A 26,539-nucleotide genomic window follows, 5' to 3' on the forward strand; every position below is an offset into this window, starting at 1 on the left:
AGGATTCCCTAAAGGTTAATTTGCAGGTTGAGTTTGTGATGAAGGCAGCAAATGTCATGTAAGCATTCATTTCAAGAGGACTAGAATATAAAAGCAAGGATGTAATACTGAGGCTTTCTAAAGCACTGGTGAGGCTTCACTTGGAGGATCATGAGCAGTTCTGAACCCCTCATTTTAGAAAGGATGTGCTGAAAGTGGAAAGGGCTCAAAGGATGTTCACAAAAATGCTTCCAGGATTGAAAAGCTTGTCGTATGAAGAATGTCTGATGGCTCTGGGCCTCTGATCACTAGAATTCAGAAGAATGAGGGGTTGCCTAATTGAAACCTATCGAATGGTGAAAGGCCCTGATAGAAGGATATTTGCTACGGTGGGAGAGTCTAAGATGAGAGGATACAGCATCAGAATAGAGGGGTGTCCTTTTGAAATGAAGGTTAGGAGTAATTTCTTTAGCCAGAGTGGTGAATCTGGAATTTGTTGCTGCAGGCAGTGTGGAAAGTCTTTATGTATATTTAAGGCACAGGTTGATTCTTTATTGGTCAGGGCATGAAGGGAGATGTGGTGAAAGCAGGAGATTGAGCCCAAGAGGAAAAAATGGATCAATCATGATGAAATGGTGGAGAAGGCTTGATGGGTCAAATGGCCTAACGCTGCTCCTATATCTTATGGTTTTACAGTGTTACTAGCCCTTTTCCAGCACCTTTTCCTTGAAAGAGGACTTCCTCTGAGTGGGAGGAGAAAGAATTCTAAGATTTACAAATGTGAATGGTGGCGGGGAGAACACTTTATTTTCATTCTTTATATGAATATGTGTAATGTTAACTTCATATGCTGTTGTCTGAGTTTCTGCTAGAACAGAAATACAATTCCTGCCATCTATTTTATGAAATACTGTTGAAACAAACAATTTGATTAGTTCATTCCTCAGTTTTCTTAAATATGGCAGGCAGCAAAGGCACGCTCTTCATAATTTCACTTATTTTTCCCAATAGCCTGATCTAATTTTTATGGAGCAGCACCTCAAACCTTTTAAACGCAGCATGGCTAAACCGATGGGCACTGACTATGGCAAAGGCAGCACGGCTGAACCACTGGAATTTGACCGTGGCTTTCTCACTGCTGAACTCTCAGTGAGGGAGAGGCTTTGTTCAACTTCTCTACAACACCTACCCCATCCAAAATCTTTCCACATGAATTCCCTAGAGAACTATAGAGATTTTCCACAGGCCTTTCCACAAGGCCCGACATAAATTTACAAAATATAAATTTAAAAATGCTCTTATTTTCAAAAAAAAGGGAGAATTCTAGGAAACTATTCTTTTCCAGAAACTTAAATTAGTGCATGCGAACAGCAGGGATTACACCTACTCAGATTAACCCATTACATCTGCATGCTTATGAATACTGTCAATAAATACTTACACCAATGCATTTTTAAACCAGATTTCAGAATCTGAAACAAAAGTTTCTGCAGATGCTAGAAATCCCAAGCAACACACAAAAGCTGGAGAAACTCAGGTAAAGCAGCATCTATGGAAAGGAATAAACAGTCTATGTTTTGTACCGTGCTGCTGCTGCTACAAAACAATAAATTTCACAACAGTGATAATAAGCCTGATTCAGTATGCTTAGGGGCAGACAATAATATTATAACTTCTGTACTTGAATAATATATAATGGAAGCTACTCCTTTAATGCAACTACCTCAAATCAACAGAGGGTTTGCAAGACGGGATGCATTGTCCCTCTTGCATGAGCACACAGGGTTTACAATGAAGAGTGTTATAAGCTTTTTGTAGGTTGAGCAAAGAGGGGGACAAGGCAGTTCAAGCCAACACAAAATCCTGAGTTTTTTTTTCAAAAAAACTTGGACCTCTGCAGTGAGCATGGGAAAGTAAAAGTTTGTGCTTATAAAAGGCCACCTTTTTGCAAACACCAAGATGCAATTCAGTAGTTCAAAGAAAACATTTACATGAATACACTTAAGCTTACACCCAAATCCTACAGATACAAAATGGGAGAATGGGAAATTATCAATTAATTAGTGAAGTTTAAGAGACTACTAGATAGGTATATGGAGGAATTTAAGGCGGGGGGGGGGGTTATATGGGAGGCAAAGTTTGAGGGTTGGCACAACATTGTGGGCCAAAGGGCCTGTAATGTACTGTACTATTCTATGTTCTATCTCTTTACAGATTTTAATCAATTTCATAAATTCAGCAGTCCTTTGCCAACCTTTATTAGTTAGTGCTGTATTCAGGGTGACAAGAACTCAGTTAACTTATTGTTGAATTTCACATAGGAAGGACCAAGTGTTTGGTGATTAGATTTTGTTTCACTAGCCTAGAAAGGCCGTGATATACAACACATCAAGCTCCCTTCACCAACCTACAAAAATCATTTTCCTTCAAGGATGAACAGACTCCTGGCTTATTTTGTGATCTGTAATTAAATGACCTTCTGATTTTAAAATGGAAAGTCAGTTTATCCTGTGCTGCAGTACTAAAACTTAAATTACCACATGGTTGTACCAATCCACAATTAATAAACCAAACCACAACTAACAAACTTCATTTTATTGAAATGTGGAAGACTAAAGTTAAAATTTCCACACAACCCACAACTAAATAACCACCAAGAATGGTGATTAGGAAAAACCAGAATATAGAAAACACTGAGTAATGAGCGGATCCTTCCTTTAGTAAGGAGAGCCCAAGTAGCCAGCTTTTCAGTAATAACTTCTCTTTTTAACCCAAATGCAAATAGCTCTTCTCTAAAGTTTCTTAGCGTGAATTAATTTCTTTGTGCCCGAACCCATTGTTGGAAAGAAATCTTTCATCAGATCAAATATGAAAAGCTACAACAAACATCCCACTCATTAAGATTCTGATTAATTCATCATCTCACCAAGTCAGTCAGAGATCCAGATCACAATCTCTACCTGCAGGAATGTTCATCTCAAATTCTCCGCCCCCACCCCATCTTGAAATCTGCCCTCTCGTCTGATAACAAATGTCAAATAAAACAGAACGTGGTGGAAACACTCGGCACACCAGCCCTCATCTGTGGCAAGAAGGGCAGAGTAAAAGCTTCAGGTCGAAGATACTTCACCAGAAACAGAGGAAGCTAGTTAAGCTCTGGGGTTGTGGGGGAGATGAACAATCAACAAGTTTAGTTGAGAAACAAGTGAATAGGGGTGGTTAGAGAGCAAAAACGCAGCCAAAAGAATGGAGACAAAGACCTGCGGGGGTGGGGGGGCTGAAGGGCAGGAAACTTTGCTAAGAGGTCAAACTGGGCATAATCTCCACATAAAGGAAGGGGGGAGGGGAAGCTTTTGGCTCCATTTGGGTTCCAATGGGCAAAACACTTACTCAGTTTACAGGCAGGTAGAGTACACATTTAGATCTCAGACACTGCCTGATCTGCTGAGTATTTGCACACTTCTATTTTTTTATTTTTCATTTTGCTGTGGACAGTTTTGTTTTTATTATCTAACCTAACCAGACATTATTCATGTTTTTCTCATTCCCTCGGAATCAATAAGGTGTGTCTGTCTGTCATGTTTGCAGAATGGATTCAATTTCTAGAGTAAGGGTTCCCAACCTTTTTCAACCAAGGAGCCTGTAGACCCCAGGTTGGGAACCTATTCTAGACAATGACATTTCTCTATGATTAGGTAAGCACCGCAGCACCTGCTGCTCACATGCACCAGTTGATGACAGCTCATCCCACATGCACCACCTTGAGGGATATTTCCCTTCATGTTCCCCTTAAACTTTCACCCTCAAATCATGGCCTTTAGTTGTAGTTGCACCCAACCTCAGTGGAAAAAGCCAATTGCATTTACCTTATCAATAGCCTTAAATTTTGTATCTATCAAATCTCCCTCAATCACTGATCCTTTATTCATAAATCAAATCATTTCTTTGCAAGTGCCATCCCATAAAACATAACAAATTAGGCAATTTGGCCCTCAAAAGGCTCTGCCATTCTATCATGGCCGATTTATTATCCCCTTCAGCCCCATTCTCCTGCCTTCTCCCCATAACCTTTGATGCTGACTGATCAAGCATCCATCAACTTCTGCTTTAAATATACCCAATGACTTGGCTTCCACAACCATCTGTGGCAATGAATTTCACAGATTCACCATCCTCTGGCAAAACACTCTCATCTTTATCTCTCTTCTAAAGGGACGTCCTTCTGTTCCGAGAATCTACCCTCTGGTCCTAGCTACTATTAGAAATATCCTCTCTGCATCAACTCTACCCAGACCTTTTAAGAATCAATAGATTTCAATGAGGTCACACCTCATTCTTTTGAACTCTAGTGAATACAGGCCCAGAGCCAAATGCTCCTCGTATGTTAACCCTTTCATTTCCAGAATAATTCTCATGAACCTCCTCTGAACCCTCTCCAATGCAGAGCACAGCCTTTAGCAGATAAAGGGACAAAACTGCTCAGAATAAAATTGGACAATATAAGGGAACTCGAGGTAAAGCAGCCATTAGGATGTAGTGACCATAATATGATAAGTTTTAATCTACGATTTGAGAGAGAAAGGAAAATCGGAAGTGTCAGTATTACAGTTGAACAATGGGGACTATGGAGTCTTGAGGGTGGAGCTGGCCAAAGTTGACTAGAAGGATACCCTAGCAGGGATGACAGTGGAACAACAATTGCAGATATTTCTGGGAATAATAGAGAAGGTGCAGGATCAGTTCATTCCAAAGAGGAAGAAAGATTCTAAAGGGAGTAGGGGGCAACCGCGGCTGACAAGGGAAGTCAAGGACGGTATAAAAATAAAAGTATAACATAGCAAAGATGAGTGGGAAGCCAGAGGATTGGGAAACTTAAAGAGCAACAGAAGATAATGAAAAAGGCAATACGGGGAGAAAAGATGAGGTACAAAGGTAAGCTACCTAAGAATATAAAGGAGGTAGTAAAAGTTTCTTTAGGTATGGGAAGAGGAAAAGATTAGTTAAGACCAAAGGTGGGCCCTTGAAGACAGAAACATATGAATTTATTCTGGGGAACAAGGAAATGGCAGATGAGTTGAACGGGTACTTTAGATCTGTCTTCACTAGGAAAGACACCAACAATCTCCCAGATGTAACAGTGGCCAGAAGACCTAGGGTAACTGAGGAACTGAAGGCTGATAAATCCCCAGGTTCTGATGGTCTGCATCCCAGGGTACTTAAGGAGGTGGCTCTAGAAATCGTGGACACATTGGTAATCATTTTCCAATGTTCTATAGATTCAGGATCAGTTCCTGAGGATAGGAGGGCAGCTAATGTTATCCCACTTTTTAAGAAAGGAGGGAGAGAGGAATTATAGACCAGTTAGTCAGACATCAGTGGTGGGGAAGATGCTGGAATCAATTATAAAAGATGAAATTGTGGCACATTTGGACAGCAGTAACAGGATTGGTCCAAGTCAGCATGGATTGACGAAAGGGAAATCATGCTTGACTAATCTTCTGGAATTTTTTGAGGATGTAACTATGAAAATGGACAAGGGACAGCCAGTGGATATAGTGTACCTGGAGTTTCAGAAAGCCTTTGACAAGGTCCCACATAGGAGATTAGATGGCAAAATTAGAGCACATGATATTGGAGGTAAGGTACTGACATGGATAGAAAATTGGTTGGCAGACAGGAAACAAAGAGTAGGAATTAACGGGTCCCTTTCAGAATGGCAGGCAGTGGGGTACCACAAGGCTCAGTGCTGGGACCGCAGCTATTTACAATATACATTAATGATTTAGATGAAGGGATAAAAAGTAACATTAGCAAATTTGCAGATGACAAAGCTGGGTAGCAGTGTGAAATGTGAGGAGGATGTTATGAGAATGCAGGGTGACTTGGACAGGTTGGGTGAGTGGGCAGATGCATAGCAGATGCAGTTTAATGTGGATAAGTATGAGTTTATCCACTTTAGTGGCAAGAACAGGAAAGCAGATTACTATCTGAATGGTGTCAAGTTAGGAAAAGGGGAAGTACAACGAGATCTAGGTATCCTTGTTCAACAGTCACTGAAAGTAAGCATGCAGGTACAGCAGGCAGTGAACTAATGGCATGTTCGCCTTCATAAGAAGGGGAGTTGAGTGTAGGAGCAAAGAGGAGTATTATGTGCAGTTTTGGTCTCCAAGTTCGAGGAAGGACATTCTTGCTATTGAGGGAGTGCAGCATAGGTTCATGACGTTAATTCCCAGGATAGCGGGACTGTCATATGTTGAAAGATTGGAGTGACTGGGCTTAGAAGGATGAGAGGGGATCTGATTGAAACATATAAGATTATTAAGGGATTGGACACACTATAGGCAGGAAACATGCTCCTGATGTTGGGGGAGTCCAGAACCAGAGGCTGCAGTTTAGGAATAAAGGGTAGGCCATTTAGGATGAAGTTAAGGAAAAACCTTTTTACCCAGAGAGTTGTGGATCTATGGAATGCTCTGCCTCAGAAGGCAGTGGAGGCCAATTCTCTGGATGCTTTCAAGAAAGAGTTAGATACAGCTCTTAAGGATTGCGGAGTCAAGGGATATGGGGAGAAGACAGGAACGGGGTACTGACTATAGATGATCACAGTGAATGGTGGTGCTGGCTCGAAGGGCCGAATGGTCTACTCCTGCACCTATTGTCTACTGTAACAGCAGAAGCACTGAACAAATCTTCAGAACAGGCTGAAGTCTCTGTTTGTGTCCACTATATCAAAAAAAAAACGAACAACAGTGTTCATGGAAGGACACCACAGAGGAAACCACCGTTTCCCAAAAATAAAACAACATTGCTGTACATCTCAGGTTTTCAAAGGACATTCTGGATGCTCCACAATGCTTCTGGGAAAACAATCTGTGGATAGATTAGACAAAAGTCTAACTTTTTGGCAGAAATGCACACCACTGCACTTGGAGGAAAAAGGGCACTGCACACCAACACCAAAACCTCATCCCAACTGGTTAGGGCTACCTAACCCTAATGCATGGTGGAAGGAGCATCATGGTATGGGGCTGCTTTGGTGCCTCAAGGCCTGGGCAGCTTGCAATCATTGAGGGAACAATGGATTTAAGGCATTTTATAGGACATTGTTAGGGTAGCGGTCCTTCACCTGAAGCTTAATAGAACTTGGAAAATGGAACATGCAATGATCTGAAATACAAGTGTAATCAACAGAATGGTTTAAAAAAAGAAAAACCATGGTTTTGGAATGGCCAAGTCAGAGTCCTGACCTTAACCCAATTGAGATGTCTGTGGCATGACCTGAAGAGGGATGTTCATGCAAAGCATCCCAGAAATATTGATGAACTGAAAAAGTTTTGTACGGAAAATGGCCTACAATATCTCTTTGTCATTAAGCACGTCTGAGCAGCAGCTACAGGAAATGTTTGGAGGTTATTAATGCTAAAGGAGGTTCTACCAGTTATTAAATACAAAGGTACACATACAGTGGGGCTAGAAAGTTAATGAACCCTGCAGAATTTTCTCTAATTCTGCATAAATGACCTAAAACATGATCTGATCTTCACACAAGTACTAAAACTAGATAAAGAGAACTCAAACAATACAAAAAACATTATACTAGTTCATTTATTTATTGAGAAAATAGATCCACTATTACATGTAATTGCTGGAAAAAGTAACCATAACCATATAACAATCACAGCATGGAAACAGGACATCTCGGCCCTCCTAGTCCGTGCTGAACTCTTAATCTCACCTAATCCCACCTACCCGCACTCAGCCCATAATCCTCCACTCCTTTCCTGTCCATATACCTATCCAATTTTACCTTAAATGACACAACTGAACTGGCCTCTACTACTTCTACAGGAAGCTCATTCCACACAGCTATCACTCTGAGTAAAGAAATACTCAGTGTTTCCCTTAAACTTTTGCCCCCTAACTCTCAAATCATGTCCTCTCGTTTGAATCTCCCCTACTCTCAATGGAAACAGCCTATTCACGTCAACTCTATCTATCCCTCTCAAAATTTTAAATGCCTCGATCAAATCCCCCCTCAACCTTCCACGCTCCAATGAATAGAAACCTAACTTGTTCAACCTTTCTCTGCAACTTAAGTGCTGAAACCCAGGTAACATCCGAGTAAATCATCTCTGCACTCTCTAATTTGTTGATATCTTTCCTATAATTCGGTGACCAGAACTGTACACAATATTCCAAATTTGGCCTTACCAATGCCTTGTACAATTTTAACATTACATCCCAACTTCTGTACTCAATGCTCTGATTTATAAAGGACAGTGTTCCAAATGCCTGCTTCACCACCCTATCCACATGAGACTCCACCTTCAGGGAACTATGCACTGTTATTCCTAGAACTCTCTGTTCCACTGCATTCCTCAATGCCCTACCATTTACCCTGTATGTTCTATTTGGATTATTCCTGCCAAAATGTAGAACCTCACACTTCTCAGCATTAAACTCCATCTGCCAACGTTCAGCCCATTCTTCTAACCGGCATAAAACTCCCTGCAAGCTTTGAAAACCCACCTCATTATCCACAACACCTCCTACCTTAGTATCATCGGCATACTTACTAATCCAATTTACTACCCCATCATCCAGATCATTTATGTATATTACAAACAACATTGGGCCCAAAACAGATCCCTGAGGCACCCCGCTAGTCACCGGCCTCCATCCCGATAAACAATTATCCACCACTACTCTCTGGCATCTCCCATCTAGCCACTGTTGAATCCATTTTATTACTCCAGCATTAATACCTAACGACTGAACCTTCTTAACTAACCTTCCATGTGGAACTTTGTCAAAGGCTTCGCTGAAGTCCATATAGACTACATCCACCGCCTTACCCTCGTCAACATTCCTCGTAACTTCTTCAAAAAATTCTTCAAAAGTAAATGAACCTTTACCTTCAGTAACTGTTGAGACCCCCTTTGTACAGCAGTAACTTCAACTAAACTGGCTACTTTTTCATGGATGGTACAAGGAAACAGACGGGTTTTGTAAAACCCACATATTTTCATTTAACTCTATTTTACCCTTGATATGTTTTTCAAGTTTTTAAATGCCATCCTTGAACACTACTATGGCACATTCCAATACCTTTCTTAATTGAAACCTATCAAATGTTGAAAGGGCTAGATAGGATGAATGTGGAAAGGATATCTTCTCTAGTGGGGGATATCCAGAACTTGAGGACACAGCCTCAAAACTGAGGGGCGACCTTTTAGAATAGAGGTAAGAATGAATTTTTTTTATTACCCAGAGATTGTAGTGAATCTGTGGAATGCTTTGCCACAGACAGCAGTGGAGGACAAGCCTGTGGGTATATTTAAAGTGCAAGTTGATTATTTTCTGATTGGTTAGGGCATCAAAGGATATGGTGAGAAGGCAGGTGCATGGGGTTGAGTATATCTGGGTTCAGCTATGATGGAATGCCTGAGCAGACTTGATGGGCTGAATGGCCCAATTCTGCTCCTATGTCTTATGGCTTTAATTTGCTTGCAAAGGATACAGCATGCAAATAGCTGATGAATCTCCAATCAAGTTGTACTAGTTTCCACCAATCATGGCTCCACACTGTTGGCCCTCTTGTTTTTAACCACATACAAACCCAATGTGGCTTGTGGGTTGTTGTAATTGACTGTTACAAATGTCATTCTCACAGGAATGATCTTTTCTTCAGTGCAAGCCCAGTGACCTTCGGGCTCATACCTTCGGGTGACTGTTAGAAGAAAGGGAAATGGGCAGCCAGTGCAGCAGACTATCGCTGGTGCCATTCCCCTCAATTAAAAGTACAGCACTGCAGGTCATGAGGAGAATATGACCTACGTGGTTGAGGTTTTGGTCTCTGGCACAGAATCTGGTGCTGTGGCTTAGAAGAGAAGAAGAGGGATGAAGCAGACTGCAGTAGTGATAGGAAATTTCATAGTTAGAGGAACAGATGAGATTCTGTAGGTGCAATAGACACCTGTATGGTATGTTGCCTCCCAGGTGCCAAGGTGAGGGATGTCTCACATCAAAGTGCTGGAAAATGATGCTGGAGAGGTAGTAAGGAGGTGGGGGGGGGGGGGGGGAGAGAGAGAGAGAGAGAGACAAAGAAATGGCAGAGAAGCTATGTATTTTGCATCAGTCTTCCCTGTTGAAGACATTAGCAGTATACTGGAGATTCAAGAATGTCAGGGGGAAGAAGCGAGTGTCATTGGTATTACTAAGGAGAGGTATTTGGGAAGCTGAAATGTCTGAAGGTAGATAAGTCACCTGGACAAGATGGACACACCCCAGAATTCTGAAAGAGGTGGCTGAAGAGATTGTGAAGGCATTAATAATGATCTTTCAAGAATCACTAGATTCTGGCCTAGTTCCAGAGGAACTAGCTTCACTCCAAGATGAGGCAAGGCCGGGTAAGTTCCTTTCAAAGGAGAAAGTTTCAAAAGTTGAGGCAAGTATTGGGTAGGTCATGGCAGCTGAGATCGGCCCCGTGGTTTGTTCATCCTGCAGCATGTGGGAAATCAGGGATACTTCCAGTGTCCCTGACGACTATGTGTGCAGGAAGTGTGTCCAACTGCAGCTTCGGGCAGACCGCATTGAGCGTCTGGAGCTGCGATTGGATTCATACTGGAGCATCCACGATGCTGAGAAAGTCATGAATAGCACGTTCAGTGAGTTGGCCACACCGCAGGTAAAGGCTACACAGGCAGAAAGGGAAGGGGTGGCCACTAGACAGCATAGCAGTAGGCAGGTAGTGCAGGAGTCCCCTGGGGTCATCTCCCCCGTAAACAGATATACTGTTTTGGATACTGTTGGGGGAGATGTCTCATCAGGGGAAGGCAGCAGCAGCCGAGTTCATTGCACCATGGGTGGCTCTGTGGCACAGGAGGGAAGGTAAAGGAGTGGGAGAGCTATAGTGATAGGGGATTCGATTGCAAGGGGAATAGATAGGTGTTTCTGTGGCCGCAAACGAGACTCCAGGATGGTATGTTGCCTCCCTGGTGCAAGGGTCAAGGATGTCTCTGAGCGGCTGCAGGACATTCTGGAATGGGAGGGTGAACAGCCAGTGGTCGCAGTGCACATAGGTACCAACAATATAGGTAAAAAACAGGATGGTCCTACAAGGTGAATTTAGGGAGTTAGGAGATAATAATCTCTGGATTACTACCAGTGCCACGTGCTAGTCAGAGTGTCAGATGAATACCCTAATGAGGGTAGAAGCGAAAAGAAGTAAGGTAAAAGTGGCAGGCAGGCAAATCCAGGGCAAAAAGCAAAAAGGGCCACTTTTCAACATAATTGTATAAGGGCTAAGTATGTTGTAAAAACAAGCCTGAAGACTTTGTGTGTCAATGCAAGGAGCATTCGTAACAAGGTGGATGAATTGAATATGCAGATAGTTATTAATGAATATGATATAGTTGGTATCACAGAGACCTGGCTCCAGGGTGACCAAGGATGGGAGCTCAACATTCAGGGATATTCAATATTCAGGAGGGATAGACAGGAAAGAAAAGGAGGTGGGGTAGCATTGCTGGTTAGAGAGGAGATTAACACAATAGAAAGGAAGGACATTAGCCTGGAGGATGTGGAATCGATATGGGTAGAGCTGCATAACGCTAAGGAGCAGAAAACACTGGTGGGAGTTGTGTACAGGCCACCTAACAGTAGTAGTGAGGTTGGGGATGGCATTAAACAGAAAATTAGAAATGCGTGCATTAAAGGAACAGTAGTTATAATGGGTGACTTCAATCTACATATGGATTGGGTGAACCAAATTGGTAAGGGTGCTGAGGAAGAGGATTTCTTGGAATGTATGTGGGATGGTTTTCTGAACCAACATGTTGAGGAACCAACTACACAGCAGGCCATAATAGATTGGGTATTGAGCAATGAGGGAAGGTTAGTTAGCAATCTTGTCATGCAAGGCCCCTTGGGTAAGAGTGACCATAATATGGTGGAATTCTTCATTAAGATGGGAGAGTGACATAGTTAATTCAGAAACAAAGGTTCTGAACTTAAGGGTAACTTCGAAGGTATGAGACGTGAATTAGCTAAGATAGACTGGTAAATGATACTTAAAGGGTTGACGGTGGATATGCAATGGCAAGCATTTAAAGATCGCATGGATGAATTACAACAATTGTTCATCCCAGTTTGGCAAAAGAATAAACCAGGGAAGGTAGTGCACCCGTGGCTGACAAGGGAAATTAGGGATAGTATCAAGTCCAAAGAAGAAACATATAAATTAGCAAAAAAGTGGCACACCTGAGGACTGGGAGAAATTCAGAGACCAGCAGAGGAGGACAAAGGGCTTAATTAGGAAAGGGAAAAAATATTATGAGAGAAAGCTGGCAGGGAACATAAAAACTAACTGTAAAAGCTTTTATAGATACGTGAAAAGAAGATTGGTCAAGACAAATGACCAGTCAGAAACAGGCGAATTGATCATAGGGAACAAAGACATGGCAGACCAATTGAATAACTACTTTGGTTCTGTCTTCACTAAGGAGGACATAAATAATCTTCCGGAAATAGTAAGGGACCGAGGATCTAGTGAGATGGAGGAACTGAGGGAAATACATGTTAGTAGGGAAGTGGTGTTGGGTAAATTGAAGGGATTAAAGGCAGATAAATCCCCAGGGCCAGATGGTCTGCATCCCAGAGTACTTAAGGAAGTAGCCCAATAGTGGATGCATTAGTGATAATTTTTCAAAACTCCTTAGATTCGGGATTAGTTCCTGAGGATTGGAGGGTGGCTAATGTAACCCCACTTTTTAAAAAAGGAGTGAGAGAAACCAGGGAATTATAGACCGGTTAGTCTGACATCAGTGGTGGGGAAAATGCTAGAGTCGGTTATCAAAGATGTGATAACAGCACATTTGGAAAGAGGTGAAATCATCGGACAAAGTCAGCATGGATTTGTGAAAGGAAAATCATGTCTGACGAATCTTATAGAATTTTTTGAAGGTGTAACTAATAGAGTGGATAGGGGAGAGCCAGTGGATGTGGTATGTTTGGATTTTCAAAAGGCTTTTGACAAGGTCCCACACAGGAGATTAGTGTGCAAACTTAAAGCACGTGGTATTGGGGGTATGGTATTGATGTGGATAGAGAATTGGTTGGCAGACAGGAAGCAAAGAGTGGAAGTAAATAGGACCTTTTCAGAATGGCAGGCAGTGACTAGTGGGGTACCGCAAGGCTCAGTGCTGGGACCCCAGTTGTTTACAATATATATTAATGATTTAGGAATTAAATGCAGCATCTCCAAGTTTGTGGATGACACAAAGCTGGGCGGCAGTGTTAGCTGTAAGGAAGATGCTAAGAGGATGCAGGGCGACTTGGATAGGTTAGGTGAGTGGGCAAATTCAAGGCAGATGCAATTTAATGTGGATAAATGTGAGGTTATCCACTTTGGTTGCAAGAACAGGAAAACAGATTATTATCTGAAAGGTGGCCGATTAGGAAAAGGGAAGATGCAACAAGACCTGGGTGTCATTGTACACCAGTCATTGAAGGTGGGCATGCAGGTACAGCAGACGGTGAAAAAGGCAAATGGTATGTTGGCATTCATAGCAAAAGGATTTGAGTACAGGAGCAGTGAGGTTCTACTGCAGTTGTACAAGGCCTTGGTGAGACCGCACCTAGAATATTGTGTGCAGTTTTGGTCCCTTAATCTGAGGAAAGACACTCTTGCCATAGAGGGAGTACAGAGAAGATTCACCAGATTGATTCCTGGGATGGCAGGACTTTCATATGAAGAAAGACTGGATCGACTAGGCTTATACTCACTGGAATTAAGAAGATTGAGGGGGATCTTATTGAAACTTATACAATTCTAAAGGGATTGGACAGGCTAGATGCAGGAAGATTGTTTCGGGTTGGGGAAGTCCAGAACGAGGGGTCACAGTTTAAGGATAAAGGGGAAGACTTTTAGCACCAAAATGAGGAAAAAGTTCACATAGAGAATGGTGAATCTGTGGAATTCTCTGCCACAGGAAACAGTTGAGGCAGGTTCATTGGCTATATTTAAGAGGAAGTTAGATATGGCCCTTGTGGCTAAAGGGATCGGGGGTATGGAGAGAAAGCAGGTACAGGATTCTGAGTTGGATGATCAGCTATGATCACACTGAAAGGCAGTGCAGGCTTGAAAGGCCTACTCCTGCACCTATTTTCTATGTTTCTATGAATGGAAATTTGCAAATGTCACGCCACTCTTCAAGAAGGGAGAGAGAAAGAAGAAGTGAAATTACAGGTCAGTTAGTCTTACCCCAGTGCTTAGGAAGATGTTGGAGTCGACTATTAAGTTTGAGGTCTCAGGGTAGCTGGAGTCACATGATAAAATAGGCCATAGTCAACATGGTTTTTTCCCTCAAGGGAAAATCTTGCCTGACATATCTGTTGGAATACTTTGAAAAAATAACAGGCAGGATAGGCAAAGCAGAATTGGTTGATGTTGGGTATTTTGGATTTTCAGAAGGCCTTTAACAAGGTGCCATATGAGGCTGCTCAATGAGCCTACGGTACTCCAGGAAAGATTCTAGCATGGATAGAACATTGGCTGATTAGCAGGAGGCAAAGAGCGAAAAGGGAGCCTTTTCTGGTTAGCTGCTGGTGACCAGCAGTGTTCCACAGGGGTCTGTGTTGTGATTTCTTCTTTTTACATTAAACATCAATGATTTGGATAGTGATGGCTTAATGGCCAAATAATTTTAAGTAGAAGGGCTACAGAGGGATATAGATTCAGAGAATGGGCAAAGTTGTAGATGGAATACAGTGTTAAGGAAGTGCATGGTCATGAACCTTGAATGAAGAAATAAAAGTGTAGACTGCTTTCTGAATCCTCCAAGAGCACCACAACCTTGTTGTGGTTTTGAAGCATAAATGCTCATGACCCAGAGAGCCAAGCTTTTATTCTTTGGCTCTTGGTAGGGGCCACTCATGCCAAACAAATTGAAGGGTAGAGTCTGGACTAACAGTGGTTTACCAGACTTCCAGATTCGGGGTTTCAGCTCAGGGCTAACAACCCTGACTGGTAAAACAAAAATTGTTATGGAAACAGCAATGAAGAATCCTTCTACATCTGAGTGCGACAGCATTCCTGAATCTCCATCTGGGACTTGTATGACTGACAGTAGTGAAAAGTGAGAGGAAGCTATTGACATTATGAAGGAAGCCCCGACCCCAGAGATGGAAGACCTTAATTGCTGCTCTAAATGCTAGTGGAGTAATGGGGATGATGTATTTTCTAAATGGAGTGCAAGTTCAAAAATCTGAAGTGCAAAGGGACTTAGGGAGTCCTACATGAGAACTCCCAAAAGTTAATTCGCAGGCAGAAAGTGATTCAGTGGGGAGGAAGGCAAATGCGATGCTAGCCTTAATTTCAAAGAGTAGAATACAACAGAAAGGATTAAAGTTGGGGCTTTATAAAGCACTGGTGAGGCCTCATTTGGAGTACTGTGAACAGCTTTGGGCCCCTTATTTAGGAAGGGATATGCTGACATTGAAGAGGTTTGCAAGGAGGTTCATGAAAATGATTCCAAGATTGATGGCTTGTCGTATGAGGAACATTTGATGGCTCTGGGCCTCTACTCACTGAACTTCAGAAGAATGAGGGGTGGTCTCATTGGATCTTAGCGAATGTTGAAGTGCCTCAATAGAGTTGATGAGTAGAGGGTGCTTCCTGTTTTGGGGAGTCAAAGACCAGGGGAGATAGCCTCTGAATAGAGGGGCTTTCTTTTAGAATAGAGATCAAGGAGGATTTCTTTCGCCAGAGTGCAGAAGCTGTGGAATCTATTGCCTCAGTTAGAAGTGGAGCCAAGTCATTGGGTGTACTAAAAGGAGAGGTTGATAGATTCTTGATTAGTCAGGGCATGAGGGACACTGGGAAAAGGCAGAAGATTGGAGCCAAGAGGGATAATGAATCAGCCATGATGATATGGCAGAGCAGACTCAATCCTACATCTTAAGGTAAGCTCTTCGTTGGACATCTGCAGGCTTCAGTTCAATAACTTTGAAATGCCATTCCAGCAATACTTGCATGATATCAGGAAAGCTCATTTTCACTGGTTTGAATGGAACAGTCAAACTTCCAAGCAAACTGTATGCTCTTCCACCGATTCCACTCAGCAAAATGAGCACTTGTTTCTCATTGGCTATTCCATTTGCAGTTACCTAGTTCTTACTTGGGCAAGGCACGCATGTGTCAGTAATGTAATGCATAGTGATGTAATGACGCTTGCCATTCCTGTACTCACAAATCACAATGCTTAATCAAATACATTTACAACATTACTCAAATATTACAGAAGTATTAAATACACAACACCTCAACAAATCTCTCAAGCTAATTACTTTTATACTTAATAATTCTTCTGACACTCAGGATCCCAGACACACAGGAAAGCAGTAGTTGACCAACTCTTCCGAGTAAATTTTCCCCACCATTCGGTAAGATTAGTTTATCTATTCCCACCAAACCTCATCTTCTCTGTGCTAGACCCCAATTTCCCTGACCCAACGAAGGGTTTAAATACTTATCATGCCTCCACATTCTTGTGAGCAGAATTCCAGAGATTTACCATGTACTACAAACAGTTTTGACATGCTTCAGGTTTTAACTGACCAGCCCCTCATCTTCAAACCAACTCTGATCATTTAAGATGTTCCTGCTAATTAAAACATCTCAACAACTATCCTGTCCTGTAGTATCTAGTAAATTTTAAAACATTTCTAAACTGAGCAGAATACAGACTCAGCCTATTTAAGCCTCTTGTTTCAGGGCACTCTCTTCATCCAGGAATTAACCTGGAAATCCCCTCTGGATTATGTCCAATGTTACTATATCCTATTGGCAAAGTGAGCAAAACCATAATTAACTGCTCTCTCAAAATGATAGGCTGCTTTCAATGACCTACGCGCAGGTACCTCATCTTTCGGGAATGGTTTAGAACTTAAAACAAATAAAACAAAATACCAGTATGCTTCTCTTAACCGTAGTGTAATGTATTACAACTGCTAGATACCTACCCAATTTACCAGCCCACAATCTCTACCCCTCCTCACTGCTATCAGCACTTCATGGGTTCGGAAAGAACTATCAAGTATGTACACTTACGCTGCACCACATTAAAGAAAAGATTAGGCAAAAAGTTGGCAGATGAAGTGTAATCTGAAAAGTCTAAGATAATCCACAGAAGAATGAAGATTCTGGATTTGTAACTGTAATGCTATTTCCAGTACACAGGTGTAAAAGAGAATCAAATAATTGTTACTTTGGATTAGATGCAACAAATAAAACAGTAAGATAAAGAACACAATTACAAAACAAACATAAATACACAAGGTAGCTTACACACATTGATTGTATGTCTGTAAAGTGACAGTAGGCACAGGAGTGTCTAGACATCAGATAAAGCACAAGATGAAGAAACAAAATTAGACCATTTGGCCCAGAGTCCACACTGCCATTTCATCATGGCTGATCAAATTTTCTTCTCAACTCCAAACTCCTGCCTTCTCCTTGTATCCCTTTATGCCCTGACCAATTAAGAACCCATCAACCTCTGCCTTGAATGTACATGAAGACCACTACTTAAATACAACTCCATCCCTGTAACTGTGGCTGTGGTGTTCTCATTTCACAGCAATCTCTGGTACAGAAGCATGAAAATTAAATCAACCTTCAAGTTATACACAACAATGAGACCATAAAATTATAGGAGCATAATTCAGGCATTTAGCCCATCAAGTCTGCTCTGCCATTTCATCATTGCTGACTTATTTTCCTCTAAGCCCCAACCTCCTGCCTTCTCCCCGTATCTCTTTATGCCTTGACCAATCAAAAATCTATCAACCTCTGCAATAACTATACATAAAGACTTGGCCTCCATAGCTGCCTGTGGTAAAAAAAATTCCACATATTCACCACTCTGGCTAAAGAAATTCCTCAGCTTCATTCTAAAAGGACACTCCTCTATTCTGAGGCCATTTGCTCCCACCATAGGAAACATCCTCTCTACATCCACTCTATCAAGACCTTTCACCATTCAGTAGCTCCAATGAGGTCACCCCTCATTCTTCTGAATTCAAGTGAATAAAAGCTAGAGCCATCAAACACTCTTCATTCAATTCTGGAATCATTTTTTGTGAACCTCCTTTCAATCCTCTCCAGTTTCAGCACATCCTTTCTAAGATAAGGGGCCAAAAACTGCTCACAATACTTGAGGTGAGGCCTCAACAGTACTTTATAAAGTTGCAACATTGCAAATTAACGTTTAGGGAATCTTGAACAAGGACTCCCTAGTCTCTTTGCATCTCAGTTTTTTTTTGTTTCTTTTCTCCATTTAGAAAACAGACAACCCTTTCTCTTCTACCACAGTGTATGACCATACACTTCCTGGCACTGTCGTCCATCTGCCATTTCTTTGCCCATTCTCTTAATCTGTCCAAGTCCTTCTGTAATCTCTCTGCTTCCTCAAAACTACCTGCCCCTCCACCTATCTTTATATCATCTGCAAACTTTGCAACAAAGCCAGCAATTCCAGCATCCAAATTATCGACATAAAAAAAAGAGAATCGGTCCCAACTGAGACCCTTGTGGAACAGCACTAGTCACTGGCAGCCAGCAAGAAAAGGCTCCCTTTATTCCCACTCAGTCTTCTGCCAATTAGCCACTGCTTTATCCATGCTAGAATCTTTCCTGTAATACCACAGGCTCATAGCTTGTTAAGCAGCCTCATGAGCAGCACTTGTAAAAGGTCTTCTGAAAATCCAAATACACAACATGAACTGATTCTCCTTTGCCTATCGTGCTTGTTGTTTCTCTAAAGAATTCCAACAGGTTTGTCAGGTAAGATTTTCCCTCGAGGAAACCATGCTGACTACAACCTATTTTGCCATGTTCCTCCAAGTACCTCATCCTTAATAATCAACTCCAACATCTTCCCAAACACCAAGGTCAGACTAACTGGCCCACAATCTCCTTTCATCTGTCTCTCTACCTTCTCAAAGAGTCGAGTAACATTTGCAGTTTCCTGAAACCATGCTAAAATCTAGTGATTCTTGAAAGATCATTACTACATCTCCACAATCTCTTCAGTCACCTCTTTCAGAACTCTGGGGTGGACACCATCTGGTCCAGGTGACTGATCTACCTTCAGACCTTTCAGTTTCCCCAAGAACCTTCTCTCCAGTCCTGCCAAAGAGTTTCTGCCGGAAATGTCAACTGAACTTTTCTTCCCCCCTCCCCCCCCCAAATAGACACTGCCTGGCCTGTTGAGCTCCTCCAGCATTTTGCGTGCATTGCTCAGATTTCCAGCATCTGCACATTTTCTCTTAATGGCAACTTCACACAATTCATGACCCCCGACTACTGGAACTTCCACCACACTAGTGTCTTTCACAGAAGATTGACGCAAAATACTTCTTAAGTTTGTCCACCACTTTCTTGCTCTTCATTACTACCTCTCCGCATCATCTTCCCGCACTGAGATCAACTCTTGCCTCTTTTAGACTTTATGAATCTGTACTTCTGATATCCTCTAATATTACTAGTTAACTTACTTTTGTATTCCATCTTTTCCTTCTTAATGACTTTCTTTAGTAGCCTTCTGTTGGGTTTTAAAAAGCTTCCTAATCCTTTAACTTTTCACTAATTCTTGCTCTATTATATGCCCTAATTTTGGCTTTTATGTTGGCCTTGACTTCGCTTGATAGCCACTGTTGTGTCATCTTTCCTTTAGAGTACTTCTTCCTCTTTGGGATGTACATTATCCTGTGCCTTTTGAATTGCTTCCAGAAATTCCAGCCGCTGCTGCTTTTCCATCATCCCTGTCAATGTTTTTTTCCAATAATTTCTGGCCAACTCCACTCTCATGCCTCTGTAATTCCCTTTACTCCACTGTAATACTGATACATCTGGCTTTAGCTTCTCCTTCCGAAATTTCAGAGTGAATTTAATCACATTATGATCACTTGCCACTTATGGGTTCCTTACAGTAAACTCTAATCAATTCCAGTTCACTGGACAACACCCAATCCAGAATAGCTGATCCCCTAGTAGGCTCAACCATGAACTGCTCTAAAAAGCCATCTCATGAGCAATACAGAAATACCCTCTGCTGGCTTCTAGCACCAACTTGATTTTCCTAATCTACCTGTAAAGTCCCACATGGCTATTGTAATATTGCCCTTTTGACATGCATTTTCCATCTCCTGTTGTAACTCATAGACTATATCCTTATTCCTGTTTGCGGGTCTGTATACAACTCCCATCAGGGTCTTTTTACCATTGGAGTTCTTTAGCTCTATCCACAATGATTCAATACCTTCCAACCCTATGTCACCTCTTTTTAATGATTTGATTGCATTTCAGACCAATAGAGCAATGCTGCCCTTCTGTATTTCTGCTTGCTGTTTTAATGCAATGTGTATCCTTGGACATTAAGCTCCCAGCTGTAATCATCTTTCATCCGTGATTCAGTGATGCCCACATCGTACCTGCCAATCTGCAATTGTGCAACAAGTTCTTCTATCTCATTCCATATACTGTGCACACTCAAATACTCCTTCAATCCTGTGCTCACCCTTCTCGATTTTGCCTGCCTTTTACATTGCAATTCATCCTGTTGAAAGCAATTTTGCCCTACCAACAGCCTCACCTCACTACACATTGCCTCTATAAACCAGCTACCTCATCTTCAGCGCTATCATCCGTCTTTCCTACGATACTTCTTGTATTGAAATATAGGCAGCTCAGGACACTAGTCGTACCATGCACAACTTTTTGATTCCTAACTTGTGGAATTTGTTACCATGGGTGGCAGTGACGGTCAAGTCATTGGGTGTATTTAAGGCAGAGATTGATAGGTATCTGAGTAGCAAGGGCATCAAAGATTATGGTGAGAAGGTGGGGGAGTGGGACTAAAGGGGAGAATGGATCAGCTCATGATAAAATAAGCACAGACTAGAAGGGCCGAGATGGCCTGTTTTCATGCTGTAATTGTTAATTGTTAAAATGGCACAGACGTGATGGGCCGAATGGCTGACTTCTGCTCCTTGTCTTATGGTCTATTGTCTCTAACTTCCTAACATCTACCTCCACAACCTCTCCAGGTTGTTCTGGTTCTCTGGTTGCCATTCCCCTGCAACTTTAGATTAAACCCCACCATGCAGCATTAACAAACCTTCCCACTAGGATAAGATAACTTTATTTATCCCAAAAGAAACTATTGTTGCAAGGTTGCTCAGTCAGAAATATATACTTTAAAATACAAAATGTAAAGCATTGAAGTATGAAAAAGAATACAAAATATGCATAAAAAGTAATAGTGCAAAATACAGATGAGCAATGAAACCATATACTTCTATCCATAAGGAGTTCTAGTCTTATAGACACAGGGAGTAAGGATCTCCTGTGGCGTTCAGTGGTGCATCTCTGTGGAATCAGTCTGTTGCTAAAAGTGCTCATCTGTTTGTCCAGTATGTCATGGAGGGGGTGAGACGGATTGTCCATACGAGGGGGGAGGGGAACCAGAGTGTAGGAACAGATGTATGGGAGAAGGAAGGAAAAGACAACAGTAAAGTTCTTTGTACTGTTAGAGATAAACAGAGAGGAAGAGGTGGATGAGCTTAGAGCATGGATTGATGCCTGGAAATATAATGTTGTAGCTATTAGTGAAACATGGTTGCAGGAGGGGTGTGATTGGCAACTAAATATTCCTGGATTTCGTTGCTTCAGGTGTAATAGAATTGGAGGGACAAGAGGTGGAGGTGTTGCGTTGCTTGACAGAGAAAATATTACAGCGGTGCTCTGGCAGGATAGCTTAGAGGGCTCGTCTAGGGAGACTATTTGGGTAGAATTGAGGAATGGGAAAGGTCTAGAAACACTTATAGGGGTGTATTATAGACCACTGAATGGGGAGCGAGAATTGGAGGAGCAAATTTGCAAGGAGATAGCGGATATCTGTATTAAGCACAGGGCTGTGATTGGGGGAGATTTTAATTTTCCACAATTAAAAGCCCATACTGTAACAGGGAGTTTGTAAAATGTGTGCAGAATAGTTTTTTTGCAGCAATACATAGAGGTACCAACTATAGAAAGGGCAGTGTTGGATCTTCTGTTAGGGAATGAAATAGGTCAGGTGATGGAGGTATGTGTTGGGGAGCACTTTGGGTCCAGTGATCATAATGCTATCAGTTTCATTATAATAATAGAGAAGGATAGGACTGGACCCAGGGTTGAGATTTTTGATTGGAGGAAGGCCAACTTTGAGAAGATGCGAAAGGATTTGGAAGGAGTGGATTAGGACAATTTGTTTTATGGAAAGGATGTAATAGAGAAATGGAGGTCATTTAAAGGTGAAATTTTGAGGGTACAGAATCTTTATATTCCTGTTAGGTTGAAAGGAAAGGTTAAAAGTTTGAGAGAGCCATGGTTTTCAAGGGATATTGGAAACTTGGTTAGGAAACAGAGATATCTACAATCAAAATATAGGCAGCATGGAGTAAATGAGGTGCTCGAGGAATATAAAGAATGTAAGAAGAATCTTAAGAAAGAAATTAGAAAAGCTAAAAGATATGAGGTTGCTTTGGCAAGTAAAGTGAAAATAAATCCAAAGGGTTTCTACAGTTATATTAATAGCAAAAGGACAGTGAGGGATAAAATTGGTCCCTTAGAGAATAAGAGTGGATAGCTATGTGTGGAGCCAAAAGAGAAGGGGGAGATTTTGAAGAATTTCTTTTCTTCGGTATTCACTAAGGAGAAGGATATTGAATTGTGTAAGGTAAGGGAAACAAGTAGGAAAGTTATGGAAACTATGACGATTAAAGAGGAGGAAGTACTGGCGCTTTTAAGGAATATAAAAGTGGATAAATCTCTGGGTCCTGACAGGATATTCCCTAGGATCTTGAGGTTAGTGTAGAAATAGCAGGGGCTCTGACAGAAATATTTCAAATGTCATTTGAAACGGGGATGCTGCCAGAGGATTGGTGTATGTTACCTGGATTTCAGCACCTAATTCTGTATCGTCTTCTCAGTTCTGGCCTCACTAGCACATGGAACAGGTTACAATCCCGAGATCATAACCCTGGTTCTCCTGCTCTTTAATGTAGAACCCAACTCCCTGACCACCCTATGCAGAACCTTATCACACTTCCTACCCATGTCTTTGGTACCTACATGGACCACGACCACCCTCTCACTTAATGCTGAGGACTTAATCTAAGATATCCTGGAATCTGGCACCCAGTAGGCAACATGCCATCAGGGAATCTTGTTCTCACACAGAGAATCTCCTGTTCATTCCCATAGCTAATAAATCTCTTATCAGCAAAACGTGCCTCATCCAACACCACCCCCCACCTTCCTTCCTGAGTCACACAGCCAGGCTCAGGTGTCAGAGAACAGGCCACTGTGACTTTCCTCCATTAGGTCAAACCACCGCCTCTCCCCAACAATATCCAAAGTGATGTAACTGTTGATAAGGGTGTTGGGAACAGGGGTACACTGCACTGGCTCCTTAACCACTTTCCCTTTCCTAACTGTCACCCAGTCTCCCGTGTCCTACACCTTGACTGTAACTACCTCTATGTCCTGTTTATCACCTCTTTAGCCTCCTGAATGATCCAGACTTCATCCAGTTCCAGCTCCAACTCCTTAAAATGGATGGATAGAAGCTGCAGCTGGATGCACTTCTCACAGTTGTAGTCGTCAGGGACTTGAGATCTTGCTGCTTTCCCACAAACCCGCAAGAAAAGCATTCCACTATCCTGTTGGACGTCTCTACTGTACTAGCTGAGAAGATATTAAGGAGGGAAGAAAATAAAACTCAACTCTTTCCTTTTCTTTCTCTGACTGAATCCATTCTTGGCGGAAGCATCGAAGAACTAAGGATGATGATACAAAGATTAGTGGAGGGGCAGGTGGTATTGAGGAAACAGGTAGGATGCAGAAGGACTTGGATTAGGAGAATCTGCAAGAAAATGACAAATGGGTCTGTACTGGCTAGAATTTAGAAGAATGGGGGGGGGGGGAATCTCTTTGAAACCTTTCATATGTTGAAAGGCCTAGACAGTAGATGTGGTAAGGATGTTTCCCATGGTGGGAGAGTCTACGACAAGAGGGCACAGCCTCAGGATAGAGGGGCACACTTTCAAAACAGATGCAGAGAAATTTCTTTAACCAAAGGGTGGTGAATTTGTGGAAACTGTTGCCACACGCAGCTGGAGGCCAGGTCATTGGGTGTATTTAAGGCAGAGATTGATAGGTTCTCAATTGGACATGGCATCAAAGGTTACGGGGAAAAGGCCAGGAAATGGGGTAGATGAGGAGGGGGCAAAAAAAAAAAAAACGACCAGCCACGATTGAACGGCAGAGCAGTCTCCATGGGTCAGATTCTGTCCTGTGTTTCAAGACTCTGTCCACTGCACTTGCCCCCATCTTCCTTTAATTTGCTCTTGCTAAGCAATCCCATACACTGATTGGTCTCTAGTGAAGGCTTTTTCACTGTAGCAACCCACTGCTGGCTTTTTGAGCTGGGCAGTGGATCCAAGTGAAATCCTCACCTCTCAATACTTCCAAGTCCGAACTGGTCACTGGGCAAACCTTTACCTGATGACTTAAGAATAATAAAGTAGGGGTGGTGGATATAAAGGGGTGAGTTAGTAGCTAGAGGTGCTGAACATGATCAGCCTTACTGTTTGGGGAAAGTGAATGTTTGAGTCTGATGGTCCTGGCATGGATGCTACATAGCCTCCTTCCTCATAGGAGGAGGAGGCACAGCTCAGAAGCAAAGGTGGGATCCTCCATTGTTGCTGACCCGTTCAAATGGAGTCAGCACAAGATATTGCTATACAAGGGGATCTGGGGTTACAGCATAGAAAACACAAAGGACTGGTGTGCAGGCACAGGAAGTGAAGATAATCTTTGTCATATGCTCATCAGCATATACAGAGAAATGTTTCATTTGCGTTAATAGCCACAGTCTAAGGACGTGCTGGGGGCTAGCCAAGTCGCAGCACACTTCTGGTGCCAATGTAACAAGTCCACAACTCACTAACCCAAGCCCTTACTTCTTTAGACTGAGAGAGGAAACCCACGAGTTCACAGGAAGAAGATACAAATTCCTTACAGACAGCAACAGGAATTGAACCCTGATCTTACAGCTGCTGCTGTAATGTTTTACAGTAACTGCTACACTGTCACCCTTCTCAAATCCAAACTACTAATATTTAATTAAAAAGGTTTTTTTTTAAATCACTCATTATACTGAACTCTGCAGTACCATTGGCTACCTGCTTCAAGTCACAGTGCTATTACAGCTCAGAGCATCGGCAATCGGAGGTCAATTCTGGTGTCCCCTGTAAGAAAGCTTACACGTTCTTCCTGTGACTGTGTGATTTCCTCCAGGTGCTATAGTTTTCTCCCAGAGTCCAAAGACATACCAGTTAGTAGGTTAACTGGTCATTGTAAATTGTCCTGCAATTAAGCTTGGGTTAAAACAGTGGGTTATTGGGCAGTGTAGCTCAAAGGGCTGGAAGAATCTGTTCCACACCATCTCTAAATAAAATTTAGAAATCTGAAAGATGCACCAAGAGAAAAGAAACAGGATATACAGGCGCTAAAAGCAAGGAGAACTGAGGCTAGTAGAATAAGGCGAAAGGATGTGTGTGAAGCAGCAAAAGGGTTGAGAGTAAAAGTAGTCAATGGAAGCAGTTGTTCGTGGCTGTTGAGGTGCATCACACAGCTGTCACCAGATACTCAGAATGGACACCTGATAAATCAGTTTAGGTGAGTTCCTGCCCCCAGTATTGGCTTGGTTCAAATCCAAATGACATAACAGTCTAAAAGCTGGCAGCTGCCGCAAACCTGGCACACAAGGCCAAGTTCAATATTATCATCCCCTTTTTCAAAAGGTTTCACCATAGCCAAGAATGCACTTCTTGGCAACACAAAAATCACCTCTGGATTCACGCTCCCCTAGTTCAGATTCATTTCCTTCCATCTTTTCCTCGGCAAGAAAGTGTTTCCATGGATCCCCGGAGACAATGAAATCTGGACAAATTTTATTCCTGGCAAGGCCATCATGCAACGGACTTGATTATCTCCCTCCAGCAACTTAAAGCCTTTGAATAATTGTCTCGCAGGACATCTTACTGCCCTCAACCTTTTAATTGATGAACAATTTTAGTCCTTAGATAGATACTGGAACTACCACTGGGGAGGGGGGGGAGTGGGTGCACTTTTAAACCTACCTTTAAATCTTCCTGGTGCCTGTTTGTAGTGTTCACATTCTGTACTTGCACAAAGGCAGGCAGGCAAGAGAGAAGTAGTACAACATCAAATTCTACTAAACACATTCTAGTAATGATCCACTTACCTCCCACTGCAGGTGAGGGGGAATATTCCTGATCTGGAGTTTCCGACTTCTGTGAAAAAAAAATGGAAAGGTAATTAATTAAATCAAAGAATTAAATGAATACACTTCCCCCACAGTGGCTCCAAAGTAAATACTGATGTCAAAATTAAAGTCTCCACTCCTGGCCCACCTACATCACCTTTTACAAT

At 42.1% G+C, this 26,539-nt stretch overlaps 1 protein-coding gene across 1 annotated transcript in view; it reads right to left on the reverse strand.

Annotated features, from left to right (window-relative positions):
• The window catches only part of LOC132378218 (insulin-like growth factor 2 mRNA-binding protein 3-B), a 180,902-nt gene that overhangs the window by 94,905 nt on the left and 59,458 nt on the right, over positions 1 to 26,539 (reverse strand). Inside the window, exon 3 of the mRNA XM_059944929.1 lies at positions 26,352 to 26,400. Coding sequence (XP_059800912.1) covers positions 26,352 to 26,400 — 49 coding nt within the window. The remainder of the gene's footprint in view (positions 1 to 26,351; positions 26,401 to 26,539) is intronic.

The sequence above is a fragment of the Hypanus sabinus genome, chromosome 20 (genome assembly GCF_030144855.1).
Source record: "Hypanus sabinus isolate sHypSab1 chromosome 20, sHypSab1.hap1, whole genome shotgun sequence".
In the NCBI taxonomy this organism is placed as follows: Eukaryota; Metazoa; Chordata; class Chondrichthyes; order Myliobatiformes; family Dasyatidae; genus Hypanus; species Hypanus sabinus.